General features: G+C 41.8%; 1 protein-coding gene across 4 annotated transcripts in view; it reads left to right on the top strand.

Annotated features, from left to right (window-relative positions):
• Samhd1 (SAM and HD domain containing deoxynucleoside triphosphate triphosphohydrolase 1) overlaps window positions 1-16,466 on the top strand; it is a 50,844-nt gene that overhangs the window by 17,766 nt on the left and 16,612 nt on the right. For all 4 annotated transcript variants that reach the window (XR_008215118.1, XM_052724706.1, XM_052724704.1 and 1 more), the window contains exons 7-13: window positions 2,147-2,302; window positions 4,605-4,705; window positions 6,565-6,688; window positions 7,262-7,353; window positions 8,939-9,054; window positions 11,194-11,333; window positions 12,218-12,310. Coding sequence is in view for 3 of the 4 variants with exons in the window: in XM_052724706.1 (XP_052580666.1) it covers window positions 2,147-2,302; window positions 4,605-4,705; window positions 6,565-6,688; window positions 7,262-7,353; window positions 8,939-9,054; window positions 11,194-11,333; window positions 12,218-12,310 (822 nt within the window). In the remaining variant the exon portion in view is untranslated. The remainder of the gene's footprint in view (window positions 1-2,146; window positions 2,303-4,604; window positions 4,706-6,564; window positions 6,689-7,261; window positions 7,354-8,938; window positions 9,055-11,193; window positions 11,334-12,217; window positions 12,311-16,466) is intronic.

The following is a 16,466-nucleotide window of genomic DNA, read 5'->3' as shown; positions in this document are numbered from 1 at the left end:
CTGTGTGTATGCTGTGTTTGTCTGCTGTGTGTTGTGTGTGTGAGTCTGTGTGTGTGTGCTGTGTGTATGTTGTATTTGTGTGTTTTGTGCATGTGCTATGTGTGTGTGTGCTATGAGTCTGTGTGTATGTTGTATGTGCTGTGTGTGTGTACTCTGTGTGTGTGTGGTGTGTGTACTATATGTGTGTGCTCTGTGTATATGCTGTGTGTGTGTGTTTGTGCTTACACATGCTAAGTACTATACCACTAAGCTATATCCCCAGCCTTTAAAAATATATTTGCCTTTTTCATTTAATACTTTAGCTCATATGGAATTAATTCTTTTTTTTGTTTTGTTTTGTTTTGTTTTTCGAGAAAGGTTTTATCTGCATAGCTTTGGTGCCTTTCCTGAAACTCACTTTGTAGCTCAGGCTGGCTTCGAACTCACAGCTCTGCCTGCCTCTGGCTCCTGAGTGCTGAGGTTAAAGGTGTGTACCACCACCACCTGGCAGAATTAATTCTTATACACAAATAATACAAATATAAGATCTTTTCTTTATTTGTAGAGATACTTATTTTGTTTTATTTTTCTGCAGTTTTGGGAGTTGAACTGAAGTTGTCAAGCATGCTAAGCACACACTCTACCTCTAAGTGATAGCCCCAGCCTAATGGATAACTGTTTATTGAATAGCAGTTACTTCTTTTCTGACGCGTTATCAACATTTTTAAATTTCCCATATATGATGAATCTTCCTAGATTCTATTTCACAGTTTTATTTTGTATGTGTTCATTGCCTGTATGCATATATATATATATATATATATATATATATATATATATGCATCACATGCATGCCTGGTACCCACAGAGGTGAGAAGGTGGCGTTGGATTCCTTGGAGCTGCAGTTATGGATGGTTGTGAGCCACTGTGTTGGTACTGAGTACCAAACCCAGGTCCTCTGCTTGGACAGCATGTTTTCCTAACCACTGAGCCATTTCTCTAGCCCCATGTTTCACATTTTCTTTGTTACTATTATTCTATAATAGTTTTTTTGTACCTTGAACAGTGATTGTTTATGGGAATTCATGCAGTGTGTTTGTAATTATTCCAGAGGCCACAAGGAGACAATTGGAAGTTTCAGGCCAGTCCAGGCTATATAGTGAGTTTAGGTCATCGTGGGTTACGTTTTTATTTTATTTTATTCAAAACAGACAGTGAATAATCAAGATAACAAAGTTACTATCTTTCTGTTTGTAATTAATATATCTTGAGTCAATTCATAATAGTTATAGGATCATTCCAGGTTCATTTTCATTTTGAATCAGTTTTGATAAGATGTACGATAGGGCCAATGTCTCTGGGGGTCATTTGCTCTTTATAGTGATTATGAAAGAGTGAGCAGAGACATGAGCAACCGGGTGTCCAATTTGAGAATTTAATTCAGATCCTGACATCAGAGCTGGGAGACACTTGATTTTACTGGCAAATGTTGCCAATACCCTTGTCCACCACAAGGTGGAAATACCAACCAACAGCTTTTAACTTCAGATGTTCTTCTGTGGATGGAAAAAAATCCTAAATTTTAGAGTGATATTCATTCTACCTGTATGATCTGATAATATTCTTCTTGGTAATATAAATGGTTATATTTCATAAAATATTTTCATTCTATTTATTTATGCAATAATAAACATGATTTATAAAAGTTTTGTAGACTAGGGGAAGAGGATCAATAAACTAAAGTATATGTGAAAATGCTACAGTGGAACTCATCCCTTTGTAAGCCCATTTTTAAAACTAATAAAAATTGTTTTGTGACTGGGCATGGTGGGGCACGCCTTTAATTCCCGCACTCAGGAAGCAGAGACAGGTGGATCTCTGTGAGTGCAAGGCCAGCCTGGTCTACAGAACAAGTTCCTGGCCAACCAGTGCTATATAGTGAGACTGGTTAAAAAAAACAGTCTTAAAAAAACCAACCAACCAACTGAAACTGTTTTGTAGACAAATAAAATATTGACAAAAATTGACTAATTTAAAAGCTGTAGCAATGTAGTTGGAAACTCAGTAATCAACTGTCAATGGGACTTCACCTGAGAATTACCTAGAATCCAGAATAATCTGTTTAATTAGAGAATCTGTAACAGGCTGTTATATTGACTTTTCACAGCATGAACAGGGCTCAGTTGAGATGTTTCAGCATCTGGTTGATTCTAATGACCTTAAACCTATCATGAAAAACTATGGTCTCATCCCTGAAGAAGATATTGACTTTATCAAGGAACAAATTATGGGACCACCTGACACTCCAGTCAAAGACTGTTCGGTAAGTTTTTATTCATGTTACTTAGAGTCAACTGGTACTTTCCATCTAGTCCACTCTTGATTCTCTCAGAGCTACACATTTGGCTATTGTAGGGATGCTAATTGTCAAAATATATGTTATATGCATCTGCCTTCTAATGCAAAATATATATTTTTTTCCTCATCTTGAGTTCTTTAGACAGTATTTCCCCCAATAATAGTTTATGTCTGCAACATCAGTACTTGGGATGCAGAAGCAAGAGGATCAAAATGTAAAAGTATACATCCTGAGCTGGAGATGTCTCAGTAGGTAAGGGTACTTGCTATGTAAGCATGAGTGTCTGAGTTCAGATCCCTAGCACTCACGTAAAAAGGCAAGCTAAGTAACACACACCTTCAATTCCAACACTCAAGGGGCAGAGGCCAACATGGTCTACATAGAGAGTTCCAGGCCAGCCAGCCCTATACAGTGGGACTCTATCTCAAATAAAACAACACAACTGTAGGTGGACTTTTCTTTCTGGCCAGCCAGTTCCCAAATCACAACACAGAGACTTATTATTAAGTATAAATGCTCGGCCAGTAGCTTATGAGGGTTACTAGCTAGCTCTTATACTTAAATTAACCCATATTTCTTATCTACCCTCTGCCACGTGGCGGTGCCTTCTTTCAACATGGTAAGTTCATCTCTTGCTTCTCCTGTGTCTCACGGACATGACCCTTAGACTCCTCACTTCTTCCTAGCATCCTCCTAGTCTGGCCGTCCTGCCCAATCTCTTTCTGCCCAGCTATAGGCCAGTCAGCTCTTTATTATTAAGCAATGAGAGTAATACATATTTATAGTGTACAAAGTGTTCCACAGCACACAACAACAACAATTTAAAAAAAAAAAGCTCCTCGTAGTGGTGGCACACACCTTTAATCCCAGCACTCACAGAGACAGGCAGATCTCAGTGAATTCGAGGCCAGCCTGGTCTACAAAGCAAGTTCCAGGACAGCCAGGACTGTTACACAGAGAAACCCTGTCTCAAGAAACAAACAAAAAATAAAACAACAACAAGAAAAAAGCATGGCTGGACACAGGCTTATAACCTCAGCACTGAGAGGCAGAAAAAGATATTCAGCATTAACCTCTGGTCTCTATGTATATGTGTACACACATGTATACACACAGACACATACATATGCATACATACACACATACACGAGGTAGACTGAGGAGCAACTATCTCATTTCTAAAAAAATTAGCTTCAAAAACACTTCAAGTGGTTAGTATTTAGAGTAGCTGTGTAGCTGTTTTGAAATATAGTAACATATAACACACAGGTATGGTGATACATGCTTATTGAAGTCTGTCCCTAGAGAGGTGGAAGCAGGAGGAACAGAAGTTAAAAGTCTTTTTCTCCTGCACGGTGAGTCTGTGTTACACGAGACTCTGACGGGGGGGGGGGGGGGGGGGGGGGGGGGGGGGGGGGGGGGGGGAGCAGGGTGTGGTGGTGCACGCCTTCACACTCAGCTCTCAGAAGGCAGAGTCAGGCAGATCTCTGAGTTCGAGGCTAGCCTGGTCTACAGAGTGAGTTCCAGGACAGCCAGGGCCACCCAGAGAAACCCTGTCTCCAACAACAATACAAAGGGAAGAGAAATATAGTAGTCTCTACATACATAACACATACATATATGTACACAGAGGGAGAGGTTGTTTTGTTCTTCTCTAGCAGGGGGAGTCTTGTTCTGTAGCCCATGCTGACTTTGAAGTCACAATCCTCCTGCCTCAGCCTCCCAAGGGCTGAGGTTACAGGTACGTGTCACCGTATCAGTGAAAGACATTATTATTTTAATATATGAATTCAAGGTTTATCATTTAAGGAACATTTTTTAGTAGTTGTCTATTCGCCTGCCTGTGGACCACAGTGTACTTGTGGAAGTCACAGGACACTTTGCAGAAGTCAGTTCTCTCCCTCCACCTTGTGGGTCCTAGGGATAGAATTCAGGTAGTCTGGTTGGCAGCAAAAGCCTTTACTTGCTAAGCCATCCCACCAGCCCTTTATAGGCTTTTTCTTTATTCATTGATTTTTGTGGCCCTCACACATGCACGCACTGGACCACAGAGCAACAGCCCCAGCTGGGAGGCCTGGTATTTCTAGGGTAGCATATGCTTTAGCATTTCTTTCCCTTCGTACTTCATTAGAAGTGAGAAGGAGAAAGAAGGATTAGCATTCTAACTTCAGTGTCTTGTTTGTAATTTGCAGGTCGATACAGTTGCTTTGCTTATAAATAGGTCTGTGTCTACCTAAAACCTTGATGAAATTCTCTTGTTTTCCAGTGGCCGTATAAAGGACGTCCTGCCAAGAAGAGCTTCCTTTATGAGATAGTAGCTAACAAGAGAAATGGCATCGATGTGGACAAATGGGATTATTTTGCCAGGTATGCACTGAATGTTTTCAGAAACGTTGCTAAATTCTTTGTATAAAGTAGCATTAAGGCCTCCCCAGCTAATCAGAAGTTGGTCGCCACAGTCCTGGCATGGCTATAGCACTAGCTTCGCGGCCACTGTGGAAGAAGTGAAACAGCCTTCCCCTTGCCCTGAGCGTGCTGGGTTCCTTCCTGCCCCTTGTCCTGCATCACAATCGATTACTCCCCTGGGCTTCCGGTTGGGCTCTGGTTAGCTCCCGAGCTGGTTCAAGGTAGAAGACAGTCTCATTTTGTTTTTTTTTTTTTTTTTTTGGTTTTTCGAGACAGGGTTTCTCTGTGTAGCTTTGCGCCTTTCCTGGAACTCACTTGGTAGTCCAGGCTGGCCTCGAACTCACAGAGATCCGCCTGGCTCTGCCTCCCGAGTGCTGGGATTAAAGGCGTGCGCCACCACTGCCCGGCTGACAGTCTCATTTTGAAGTGGGAAAAATTCTTTTTCCTCTCTGCTTACTTCTTCACAGTCAAGGCTTTGTTCTTAAATATAATGAAGGATTTGGGCTGGAGAGATGGCTCAGAGGTTAAGAGCACTGACTGCTCTTCCAGAGGTCCTGAGTTCAATTCCCAGCAACCACATGGTGGCTCACAACCATCTGTAATGAGATCTGGTGCCCTCTTCTGGCCTGTAGGCATACATGCAGGCAGAACACTGTATACATAATAAATAAATAAATCTTTTAAAATAAATAAATAAATAAATATAATGAAGGATTTTAATAATAAGTGAGAACAGCATAAGGACCTTCCAGGTGCTCATACCTCAAGTTGTTGTGAATGTCAGAACATACTCAATCCCTTGTTTGTTTGTTGAGACTGGGTCTTACCATATAGCTTGGCTGGCCTGGAAATCGCTACAAAGACCAGGCTGTCCTCAGAGTCATACAGATCCTCCAGCCTCTGCCTCCCATGACCAGGATTGAAGGCATGCCTCACATGACCAATCTTATTTTGTCTATTCTACACTTCGAATTATTTTATTACTTTTTTGAGACGATATAGACCAGTGTGGCCTCAAGCTCATGGAGATCTGCTTAACTCTGCCTCCTGAGTGACCTCAAATTATTTTAAAGTAAATCTCGGGCAATATAGCATCTCGTCATGTTTCTGTGTGCATCTGTAAATAAAGTGTCTCTGTTAAACCTAAAAACACTCTGCAATTGTTTTAAGGTTTTTTGTTTGTTTGTTTTTTGTTTTGAGACAGGGTATTACTTTGTAGTCCTAGCTGTCCTGGAACTCACTGTGTAGACCAGGCTGGCCTCAAACTCAGGGATCCTCCTGCCTCTGCCTCCCTAGTGCTGAGATTATAGGTGTGCTCCACCACTCCTAAGGTATTACTTAATATATGGTCAGGATTCAAAATTCCCTAGCTATTTCATAACTGCCTTGTTATTATTAGCTTGTGCAATTCATAATCCTTTGTCTACACACTGCACCTGGTGATCGCGCTCCAGTTTTTATTCTATAGCAGGTCCCTCACGTTCTTCCAGGGAGTCTTCCCACTGACTCACTTAGCTAGTTATACCGCCTTGTGTCCTTCAGTACATTCTTCAGTCGCCAACCAGCCTTCTGCAAGCCGGTGGATCCAAAGCCTGGTTCAGAATTTAAAAAAAGAAAGAAAGAAGAGAGAGAGAGAGAGAGAGAGAGAGAGAGAGAGAGAGAGAGAGAGAGAGAGAAAGAAAGAAAGAAAGAAAGAAAGAAAGAAAGAAGAAAGAAAGAAAGAAAGAAAGAAAGAAAGAAAGAAAAGAAATGTAGTCTTTGTATTTAAGACACAGTTTCCTTGTTGAAATGTTTCCTATCTCTGCTTTGGAATTTCCTAGGGACTGTCACCATCTTGGCATCCAAAATAATTTTGATTACAAGCGCTTTGTTAAGTTTGCCCGTATCTGTGAAGTGGAAGACAAGGCTGGCTGTAAGATGAAGCACATTTGTACTAGAGAAAAGGTAAGTTACATCCTCAGGAAATAAGAGTGCAGCTCCTGGTCTGAAATCTGGAAATAATCACTCAGCAATTTGAAAAGATCCAGAGCCATCTTTCTTTTCTTTTGTTTCCCCTCATTTCTTCCTTCCTTCTCTCTCTCTCTCTTTTGAATTTTTTTTTTTAGATTGTGTGCGCACGCGCGTGTGTGTGTGTGTGTGTGTGTGTGTGTGTGTGTGTGCATGCTTGCTGTGCACACCAGTGTGAATGCGTGCAGAGGCTGCCCTGCTCTGTCACTGTCTGCTTTCTCTCTTTTCTCAAGGTCTCTCCCTACACACATTTTTTTTATTTCATACCACCACAGAGACACTCATATAACTTAAGCGGTGGTATAGAATTATGCCATAGGAAAATCTTTATGTATGCTGGTCCTTTAATCCCAGAATTCAGGAGGCAGAGGCAGGTGGATGTCTGTAAATTCAGGGCCATCCTGGTCTACATAATGAGTTTCAGGACAGCCAGGGCTACGCGTTGAGACCCTGTCTCCAACAAAGGTGAACATAATCTGATCCTGCATTACCATTTCTATTCCCTTGCAGGAGGTTGGAAATCTGTATGACATGTTCCACACACGTAACTGCTTACACCGCAGGGCTTATCAACACAAAATCAGCAACCTCATCGATATAATGTAAGTGTTATCTCATTATAAAAGTGTACGTGATGTTTTACCACATTAGCATTCCCAGCTCAAGCTGTGCAATCTAAAAAGGCTCCCTTAAAAGAAGACTAGCATACTATAAATTTAGCAGGAGGAAGAGGAGGAAAGTGGATGTGGCGATAGGGTAGATAGAGAAAGAAGAGCTGGCCTAGGCTAGACATGAAGAGTTTGCCAGAATGGCTCAGGGTCCCTGTGCATCAAGTTACACACAGCTATTATTCATGGAGGTAGTGAGACATGAATAGCTGACAAACAAAATTATATTTACACTGATTTCTACCTTTGTCCTGTCAAATGTTTTTGTTTGTTTGTTTTTTGAGACAGGGTTTTTCTGTGTAACAGTCCTGGAACCCACTCTGTAGACCAGGCTAGCCTCGAACTTGTAAAGATCCACCTGCCTCTGCCTCTGGAGTGCTGACTGTCAAATGTTTTTCAAAGTTAGTAGCAAATAGGAATTTCATCTTTTTCCCTGATCCAGACAGAGCTATAGCCAAAAAGTGCACAAAGTCTGTACATGTCTCAGAGACCCCATAAGGAGTTTCCTTTCTTTGTTTTTGAGACAGGATTTCATACTGATAGCCCTGACAGGTCTGGAATTCACTGTATAGCCCAGGTTGACCTCAAATTCATGATTCTCTGGCTTCCACCTCCCAGGTGCTGGGATCAGGCATGAACCACCACATTGGTTCCTGAAGAGTCTAACCTCAGTTAGAAGTTAGATGTAGCCAGGTGTGGTAGCACACCCCTTTAATCCCACACTAGGAAGGCAAAGGCAGATGGATCTCTGAGTTCAAGGCCAACCTGGTCTATACAGTGAGTTCTAGGACAGCCAGAGCTGTGTAGAAAAACCCAGTCACAAAAAGAAAAAAAAAAAAGGTTAAAGCTGAATGAATATGGTAGTACATGTCTGCCATGCCAGCACTTGGGAGGTGGAGACAGAGTTCAAGGTCATTCTCAGGTATGTAGCAGCTTTGAAGCTAGCCTGAGGTACATGAGACCTTGTCTCAAGAAAAGAAAAGAACTAAAGTAGTTTTGTTTCCAGTTCAGAGTCAGAGAGACTTTGGTTCAAAGCTTAATATACTTCTGAACTTGTTTAAAGGAAAGTTATGTTATTTCTGCTTCTATAAAATTGGAGCTGAATATGCTTATTATTAGAAAAACTAAATGAGATAAGGTCTGTAAAGCTCTGCCCTAGTGCCTGGAACATAGGCATGCAACGCACAGGTCATGTGTCATTACAAGGATATTAATAAACAGCTGTCTTGCCGGGCAGTGGTGGTGCACGCCTTTAATCCCAGCACTTGGGAGGCAGAGGCAGGCGGATCTCTGTGCGTTCAAGGCTAGCCTGGTCTACAAAGAAAGTTCCAGGACATGCTCCAAAGCTACACAGAGAAACCCTGTCTTGAAAAACCATAAATCAATCAATAAATAGGCAAGCAGTTGTCTTTGAACATCATACCTCAAGATTTTGTTTTCTTAAACTAGAAAGATCCTTTTGAGCAAGGTATAAAGCGAATCTTCAGATGTCCTTGTGTGTTTCTAAAATGGTCTTTAGGATCACAGAAGCTTTCCTCAAAGCAGACCCCTACATGGAGTTTACAGGGGCCGGCGGGGGAAAGTTCCGTATTTCTACAGCCATTGATGACATGGAAGCCTTCACTAAGCTGACAGGTAAGAACTCCAGGACACACATGTCTGTGTCAGATATAAGCTGCCTTTGCAGGGATAGAGAAGATAATGAGGAGAAAGTACATACATACGTGAAATTACAAAATAATGATTCTTAAAGTGGCATAGTGTGTAAGTAATGCTTAAATGAGTCACAGTACCTCTTGTATACTTGGCACAACTCGATTAATACTAAAAAAAAAATCCAAACCAAACAAACCTTGTCATCACTGAGCACCAGTGGCTGAAAGGTTGTTGGTCAGCGTACAGTCTCAAACCCATCAGGCTGGTAATTAAGGGCTGATGGTGGACAGGAGCGGGCGTGAGGCCTGGGTCCAGTCCACAGAACCACATCCCCAAAAAAATTTATAATAGAGAAATCCGATCAGATTTAACATAGTGGTCATGGCAGCAGTGCATACACCATGGCTCCCTGATCTGTTCTAAAGATCAACTCTTGTAGAATATTATTTTAAGGTATGTTACTTTTGTTTAACTCTGTGAAGCTGTGTTACTGTGCCTATCTAAAACACTTGATGGTCTAATAAAGAGCTGAACAGCCAATAACGAGGCAGGAGAAAGGATAGACAGGGCTGGGAGGCAGAGAGGATAAATAGAAGGAGAAATCTGAAAGAAGGAAGATGTGAGGGAAGGAGAGGAGGACGTTAGGGGCCAGCCACCTAGCTGTTCAGCCAGCCATGGAGTAAGAATGAAAGTAAAATTTACAGAAGTAAGAGAACAGTAAAATACCAGAGGCGTAAGGGTGACGGGATAATTTAAGTTAAGAAAAGCTGGCAAGAAACAAGCCAAGCCAAGGCTAGGCATTCATAAGTAAGAAAAAGCCTCCATGTATTTATTTGGGAGCTGGGTGGCAGGCCCCGCATGTATTTATTTGGGAGCTGGGTGGCAGGCCCCCCAAAGAATAAAAAAACAACCAACAACAGTCAACATCCTGGAAGATGGAGTGGTTGTTCTAGTTCTAGATTTTAAAAGACTGAAAGTGTGTGACCACTAATTTTATCCATATATTTGCTTGATATCCCTATTACCCATAATGAAAATCCTTAAGTTACGTTATCAAGACAGGTAAAGCAATTAAAAAAAAAATCACTGTTAAATTTCTTGGTGCTTTTATTTATGTTTTAAAAAGTGTTCTTGTTCTTGGGAAGTATATACTATAATATAATGTTCCATAAAAAAATCATATATACATAGCCAGCTGCAGTGGCTCACACGCAGGAGAATGAGGCAGGGGGATTACCACAACTTTTGAGACTAACCTGAGTTATATAGTGAGCTCAAACCACCCTAAGAGTGAGACCTTCTCTCAAAAAAGAAAAACAAAAGCAAGAAAATTGTATATAAATAGAGTTCTTTTATGAAAAAAATGACAATAATGAATTTGGTTGAAAGCTATTTTGATTAGAAAATTTGTAAAGAAAATTGAAAAAAGACAAAAGAAGAAAGTTTTTCCCCTTCTGTTATCATCATAGAATAAAATATTTTAAAACTTAGGAAAAAAAAAAAAAGCCGGGCAGTGGTGGTGCATGTCTTTAATCCCAGCACTCGGGAGGCAGAGCCAGGCAGATCTTTGTGAGTTCAAGACCAGCCTGGTGTACAGAGTGAGATCCAGGACAGGTACCAAAACTACACAGAGAAACCCTGTCTCAAAAAATTTAAAAAGAAAAAACCTTTTACTTAAGTCATTTGACAAACTTCCATGTGCTCATCACTTAGCTTCAGCTGTAATCAGCACAGCAATTCTTTCCATCTCCCTCCTTCTGACAAACATTGGGCTATTTATTTTAAGTAGATTATAGACATAATTTTGTTTGTAAATGTTTAAGGCTGTGTAGGGCTAATTAGCAAAACCTTGTCTCATTTACAAAAATAAAAACAATAGTAAGTCTCTGTGTCCTGCCTGCCCAGCTCAAGCCGTCAGTTCTAGTCCCCTCTCCGTTCCTCTCCCACAGGGGAGGCTTCCCACCTCTGCCCTTGCCTTTTTTCCCTCCCTTATTGCCATCTTTTTTTTTTAAGCTCGAACATAATCTCTGCCTTGTTAAGAACATCTTAGGACCACAGCGAAGTGTCTTTAAATCCTACTGTCCTTTTAATGTGAATGAAATGTCATCACATTGACAGATAACATTTTTCTGGAGATTTTATATTCTACTGATCCAAAGTTGTCTGAGGCACGAAATATTTTAAGGAACATCGAAAACCGTAATCTATACAAGTATTTGGGTGAGACCCAGCCAAACGGTCAAGACAAGATTAAAAAGGTAAGTTGAGTCATCAGGTATCCTGCTGTTAGTGGAGGGTTATCCCAATCTCTGTCCTCAAGAAAAAGCCATTAATCTGTCACAGTAACCATGCTTCCTGTACATTCTCATTTATTCTTCGCAGTGTTGTTAGGCCTGTTTACCAAATGGGAAACTGATGCTGGGTGTTAATCAATAAATCATTCATGAAAGCCATCAGGTAGGATTCAAAGGCAGATCTAAGCACCTATAAATATTTGCTCTCACATTCAATAAGGGCCTCAAGGTTGAGATAGATCCAAGCACTGGAAAATTAATCTAAGGGGAAATCCCTCAAAATAAGACCCGTGTGAGCTTCACTAAGGCTCTGAGAACCCATTTTATCTATAGTTGACCCTTGAACAGTGATGGTTAGGGGCACTTGACACGGTGCAGTCAAAAACTGGCCTTTCACTTTGGACTCTCCAGAAGTGTAACCACTAATAGTCTGTCATTGCCCGGGAACCTTACCAGCATCATAACAGTTAACTCTGTGGATTTTGTGTGTTATTTGTATTATATGTGGCAAAAAAACCAGAAGAACTGGGAAAGATGAGCTTGCTACTATATGTAGCTTCCTGGTGAGATGTGAGATACCATCACATGGGCCGCTGGCAACGGGAGTCACTGCAAAAGCAACAGGAGGTAGCTGTGAATGGATGGATGCCACATTCTTTCCAAAATGTGATGGCTGTTTCTGTCTGTTTGTTTTTTAATGAAAACTGCCCAGTTTGTTTCCAGGCTAGCATGTATTGGAGCTGTCTTGTTGGGGTATTTCTGTTTTTCTTGGTGAAGAAGGAACATGACCACGGTACATGTACTTAATGACAAACTGGATCCTAACTGGGAAGCCTCTTCTCTTCTAGGAAGACTATAAACAGCTTCCCCAAGACATTGCTGACGCCAAACCTAACGTGCCGCTGGAAGCCCAGCTGAAGGCCGAAGATTTCGAAGTGGATGTAAGTAGTGAGCCTAAGAATAGGCTAAGTGAAAAATTGTGTTTTAACACCAAAAGCCTTCCCTCCAAGAGTGGCAGCCTTTAATCCCAGCACTCAGGAGGCAGAGGCAGGCAGATCTATGAGTTCAAGTCCATCCTGGTCTACATAGTAAGTTCCAGAAAAACCAGGACTATGTAGAAAGACCCAATCTCAAAAAACAAAACGAAGAACCCTTTCTTCACTGTGAAAACTTGGTGAGTAGGAAGTGGTGATGTACTTCTGAAATCTCAGCACTCAGGAAGTAGAGGCAGAAGAAACATATTGGAGGCCAGCCTGGTCTACATAGTAAGCTCCAGGCTAACCAGTACTACATAGTGAGAACCTGTCTCAAAACAAACAAACAAAACAACGAAGAGGCTGGAGAGATGGCTCAGCAGTTAAGGACTTTCTGCTCTTCCAGAGGACCAGGAAGGTCAGTTACCAGCACCCATGTCAGGTGACTCAAAACCACCTGTCACTCCAGCCCCAGGATCCAGTGTCCTCCTACAATACCTTCATGTGCACACACACTCACACACATTCATGCACTTAATTTTAAAAATATATATGTAAAAAAACCCAAAACTTGGAGACACACAGAAAGCTAGGAGGAAGAGAATCATCTGTGGCCTCAGAGAAAATCAACATTATCAGACACTTTTCAGATTTTCTTTGTGATGTTCTGCCAGTATATTGAGATCATGTGATAAATAGCATGTTGTATATGTTGATTTAAATTATTTTGGCTATAAAAGTACTAACAATTAGATATTTTTGCTTGCTTACATATATACACAAAGCAATTAAGATTTTTTTTTTTGTTCCTATTTTTACATGGCCATAATGTCTTGGTGTATCCTAATGAAAAGCCCTGAAGCCTTCTTGTATTTTCTTCAATTCTCTGTAGGAAATTCTCTTCAGTGTTCATTCCTCTGAAGTCTCAGAGTGTTTACTTTGTGTTTTTAGCTAAGTTTTTCCTTTCTTGTTTTCTTGTTGACAAATTCTTGCATGAAAGGCCCTAACCATTCTTTGCCAAATACAATGAGCGGCCCAAGGAGCAAGGTTCTCCTGCACTCCCCGAGACTTAGAAAGACATCACTTCCCAGCACTCTTCCTGGGCACCTGTGTGCCAGTGTGCCCACCCTGGCTCTTCTGCTTCATGAGAAGGCCTGTCTTGTTCTGAGGGCTGGGGGCAATCCCTCACCTCCTGTCTGACTTCTGCCACTCAACTGTCTCCAAATGCATTTAGGTCTGAGGTACTTGATGCTACCCGTAGCAGACATGAAAGACCAGTAATCAAGTGAAGTCAGTGGGATGTGACAGCGGACTGTTTTACATCAGCCATACAAGAACAAAGAGTGTTATACAATTCTGTGTTAATAAATCTACATGAAAATGCAGAAGTGTGAATCGGTACAAGAGAACAAATTGGAAGTTTATTCTGAAATTGTAATTGACTCATCAATTTCACACTAGGAATTTGTAGAGATCTTCTCTTTGTCCAAACTAGCTGCTGTCTGTGGAAAGCTTTGGGCACGGTCCAGTCTTCCCCTCTGCGCTGGTTCCGCCATGATCCTGAGATAATCCACAAGGAGAAACTCTTGGATCTCTTTATTTTTCTTTCTTTCTTTTTTTTTTTTAAAGATTTTATTTATTTATTTTATGTACATTGGAGTTTTGCCTGCATGTATATCTGTGTGAGGATGCCAGATCCCCTGGCTGGAACTGGAATTAGATAGTTATGAACTGCCATGTGGGTGCTGGGAATTGAACCTGATCCTTTGGAAGAACAGCTACTGCTCTTGACTGCTGTATTTTTATTCTTTATTTTTATTCTTAGTGGCAGTGTTAGTTGCTTTTCTCATTGATAAGAGGAAACGTACAAAGTAACTTAAGGCAGGACACGTTTATTTTGTGTTCCTAGTTTGAGTTCATCTTGGTCCTGGGGCAGGGCAAAGGGACCGTGAGGCGGCTGTGTTCACAGTAGGGAACAGACACAGATCAATGCTAGTATTCAGCCCCCCCGCTCCTCTCTTCCGTTTTCAATCAGTCCAGGACCCTGGCCCATGGGGTGCTGCTGCCCACATTCAGGGTAGGTGTTCTCTCCCATGGGGTGCTCTGCCCACATTCAGGGTGGGTGTTCTCTCCTCAGTTAACCCTTTCTGGAAACACTCACAGATATGCCCAGATGTTATCTGCCGGGTGATTCCAAATTAACCATCACAAGCCAGGCGGTGGTGGTGCAGGCCTTTAATCCCAACACTCAGGAGGCAGAGTCAGGCAGATAAGTGAGTCTGAAGCCAGCCTGGTCTAGGGCGAGTTCCAGGACAGACAGGAATACACACAAAGAAACCCTGTCTTGAAAAACCAAAAAAAAAAAGAGAAAAAAAGGAAAATTAATTGTCATGGTGACATACGCAGTTCCTCTCAGCTACCACTCCAGTGGGTTATGTTTTGGACTTGTACAAGCCTTGCTCTGTAGCCCAGGCTGACCTAATCATAATGGTGATGTACACAGTTCCCCTCAGCCACTGCTCCAGTAGATAATGTTTTGGACTTCTGTAAACTTTGCTCTGTAGCCCAGGCTGTCCTAGAACTGAGTTTTCCTAATGGTGCCGGAGTTACAAGTGAGAGTCACCTTATCTGGCTATACCTTGGACTTTATCACCATTTGAAACCACCCTGTCTGAAATCACTAGTTTATAAGCATCTTGTTTTCTGTCCACAAAGCCCTTTTCTCTTCATTTACTTGTCCCTAGCTCAGCTCACTGCCTATTGGCTCCTCACCTTGGTTTCTCTTTTAGTCAAACTTAGATTTTGTGAACATTATTAATAATTCCTTCATTTCTGCAGTTACCACCAACTCCTCACCCTTTGCATCTGTTTGGCAAAAGTCCAAATAACCTAGATTTGTTGATGCTGACCTCCTCCCTACCTATAGCTGGCCACACACATCCTGCTAGAGACATCACTACACTGTGCATTCATGGTCCCCAACTTTATGGGTCCTCCATGCTTTCTAGCAGTTTGAGTACAATTCTCCCAGGCTCCATAGCAACTATGTCAAACCATCTTTACGCCACTCAGCCCTTCACCCCTGCTTACCAACCCTAGACTTTCACCCTGAGTGAATAGCCCAATGTGGTCCCATGTTCAGATAATAAAAATAAAAGATACTTTGTTGCACAAATCCTAAATGGTCTTATAATAAAAACCCAGAGCTAGATATTGGGGTAAATGCTGAAAGATTAAAGAAACAAAAGAACAAGCCACAGCCTCTTCTCACCTTGCCAACTCCATGAATCCTTTGACTGAATGAATGCCTCTGAGTCCTCAGCCAAAAGGGCCTCTAGTTCCTGTCTCCTCACACCTTATACGCCTTTCTCTGCCCAGACATTTCACTTCCTGTCTCAACCTTCCTAGTGCTGGGATTAATGGCGTGTGTGCTTCCCAAATACTGAGGTTAAAGGTGTGTGCCACCACTGCCTGGCTCTGTTTCTCTCTTAGACTGGATCGATCTCATGTAGCCCAGTGTGGCTTTGAACTCACAGAGAACCAGACTGGATCTCTGCCTCCCGAGTGCTGGGATTAAAGGTGTGTGCCACTGCTGCCTCACCTCTGTGTTTAATCTAGTAACTGGCTCTGTCCTCTGATCTCCAGGCAGATTTTATTAGAGTACAACCAAATCTTACCACAGCACTTTCAGGCCGTGGCGTGGGTACTCTCTCCAACTGCAGTTTCCTCCTACCTGTAGCTGTCTTCCCTTAGTTAGAGTAGAGAAATACCTTTCTCCTAATTAAAGACCAGGCCAGGTGTGGTGGCACACACATTTAATCCCAGCCCTCGGGAGGCAGAGGCAGGTGAATCTCTGTGAGTTCCAGGCCAGCCTGAACCACAGGACAAGTTCCAGGATAGCCAGGGCTACACAAAGAAACCTTGTCTTGATAAACCAAAAAAAAACCCCGAGAGACTCTCAGGAGGGTGCTCTTCCTGCTGTATTTACAGCAGTACTGCTCAGTGGAACCTCCTGCACTCACAGGAAGGCCTGTATCTTTTTACTGCCATTTTAAATGAGGTTCCTAAGTCCAAGAAATGATTTTTCTGTATTCTGTGTTAATTAATTTACATTTTAAGTTAT

Source organism: Peromyscus californicus, unplaced genomic scaffold (assembly GCF_007827085.1).
Source record: "Peromyscus californicus insignis strain IS unplaced genomic scaffold, ASM782708v3 Scaffold_7__1_contigs__length_154581171, whole genome shotgun sequence".
Lineage (NCBI taxonomy): Eukaryota > Metazoa > Chordata > Mammalia > Rodentia > Cricetidae > Peromyscus > Peromyscus californicus.
The sequence above is the reverse complement of the archived record's forward strand: the minus strand, read 5'-3'. Positions and strand labels throughout refer to the sequence as shown.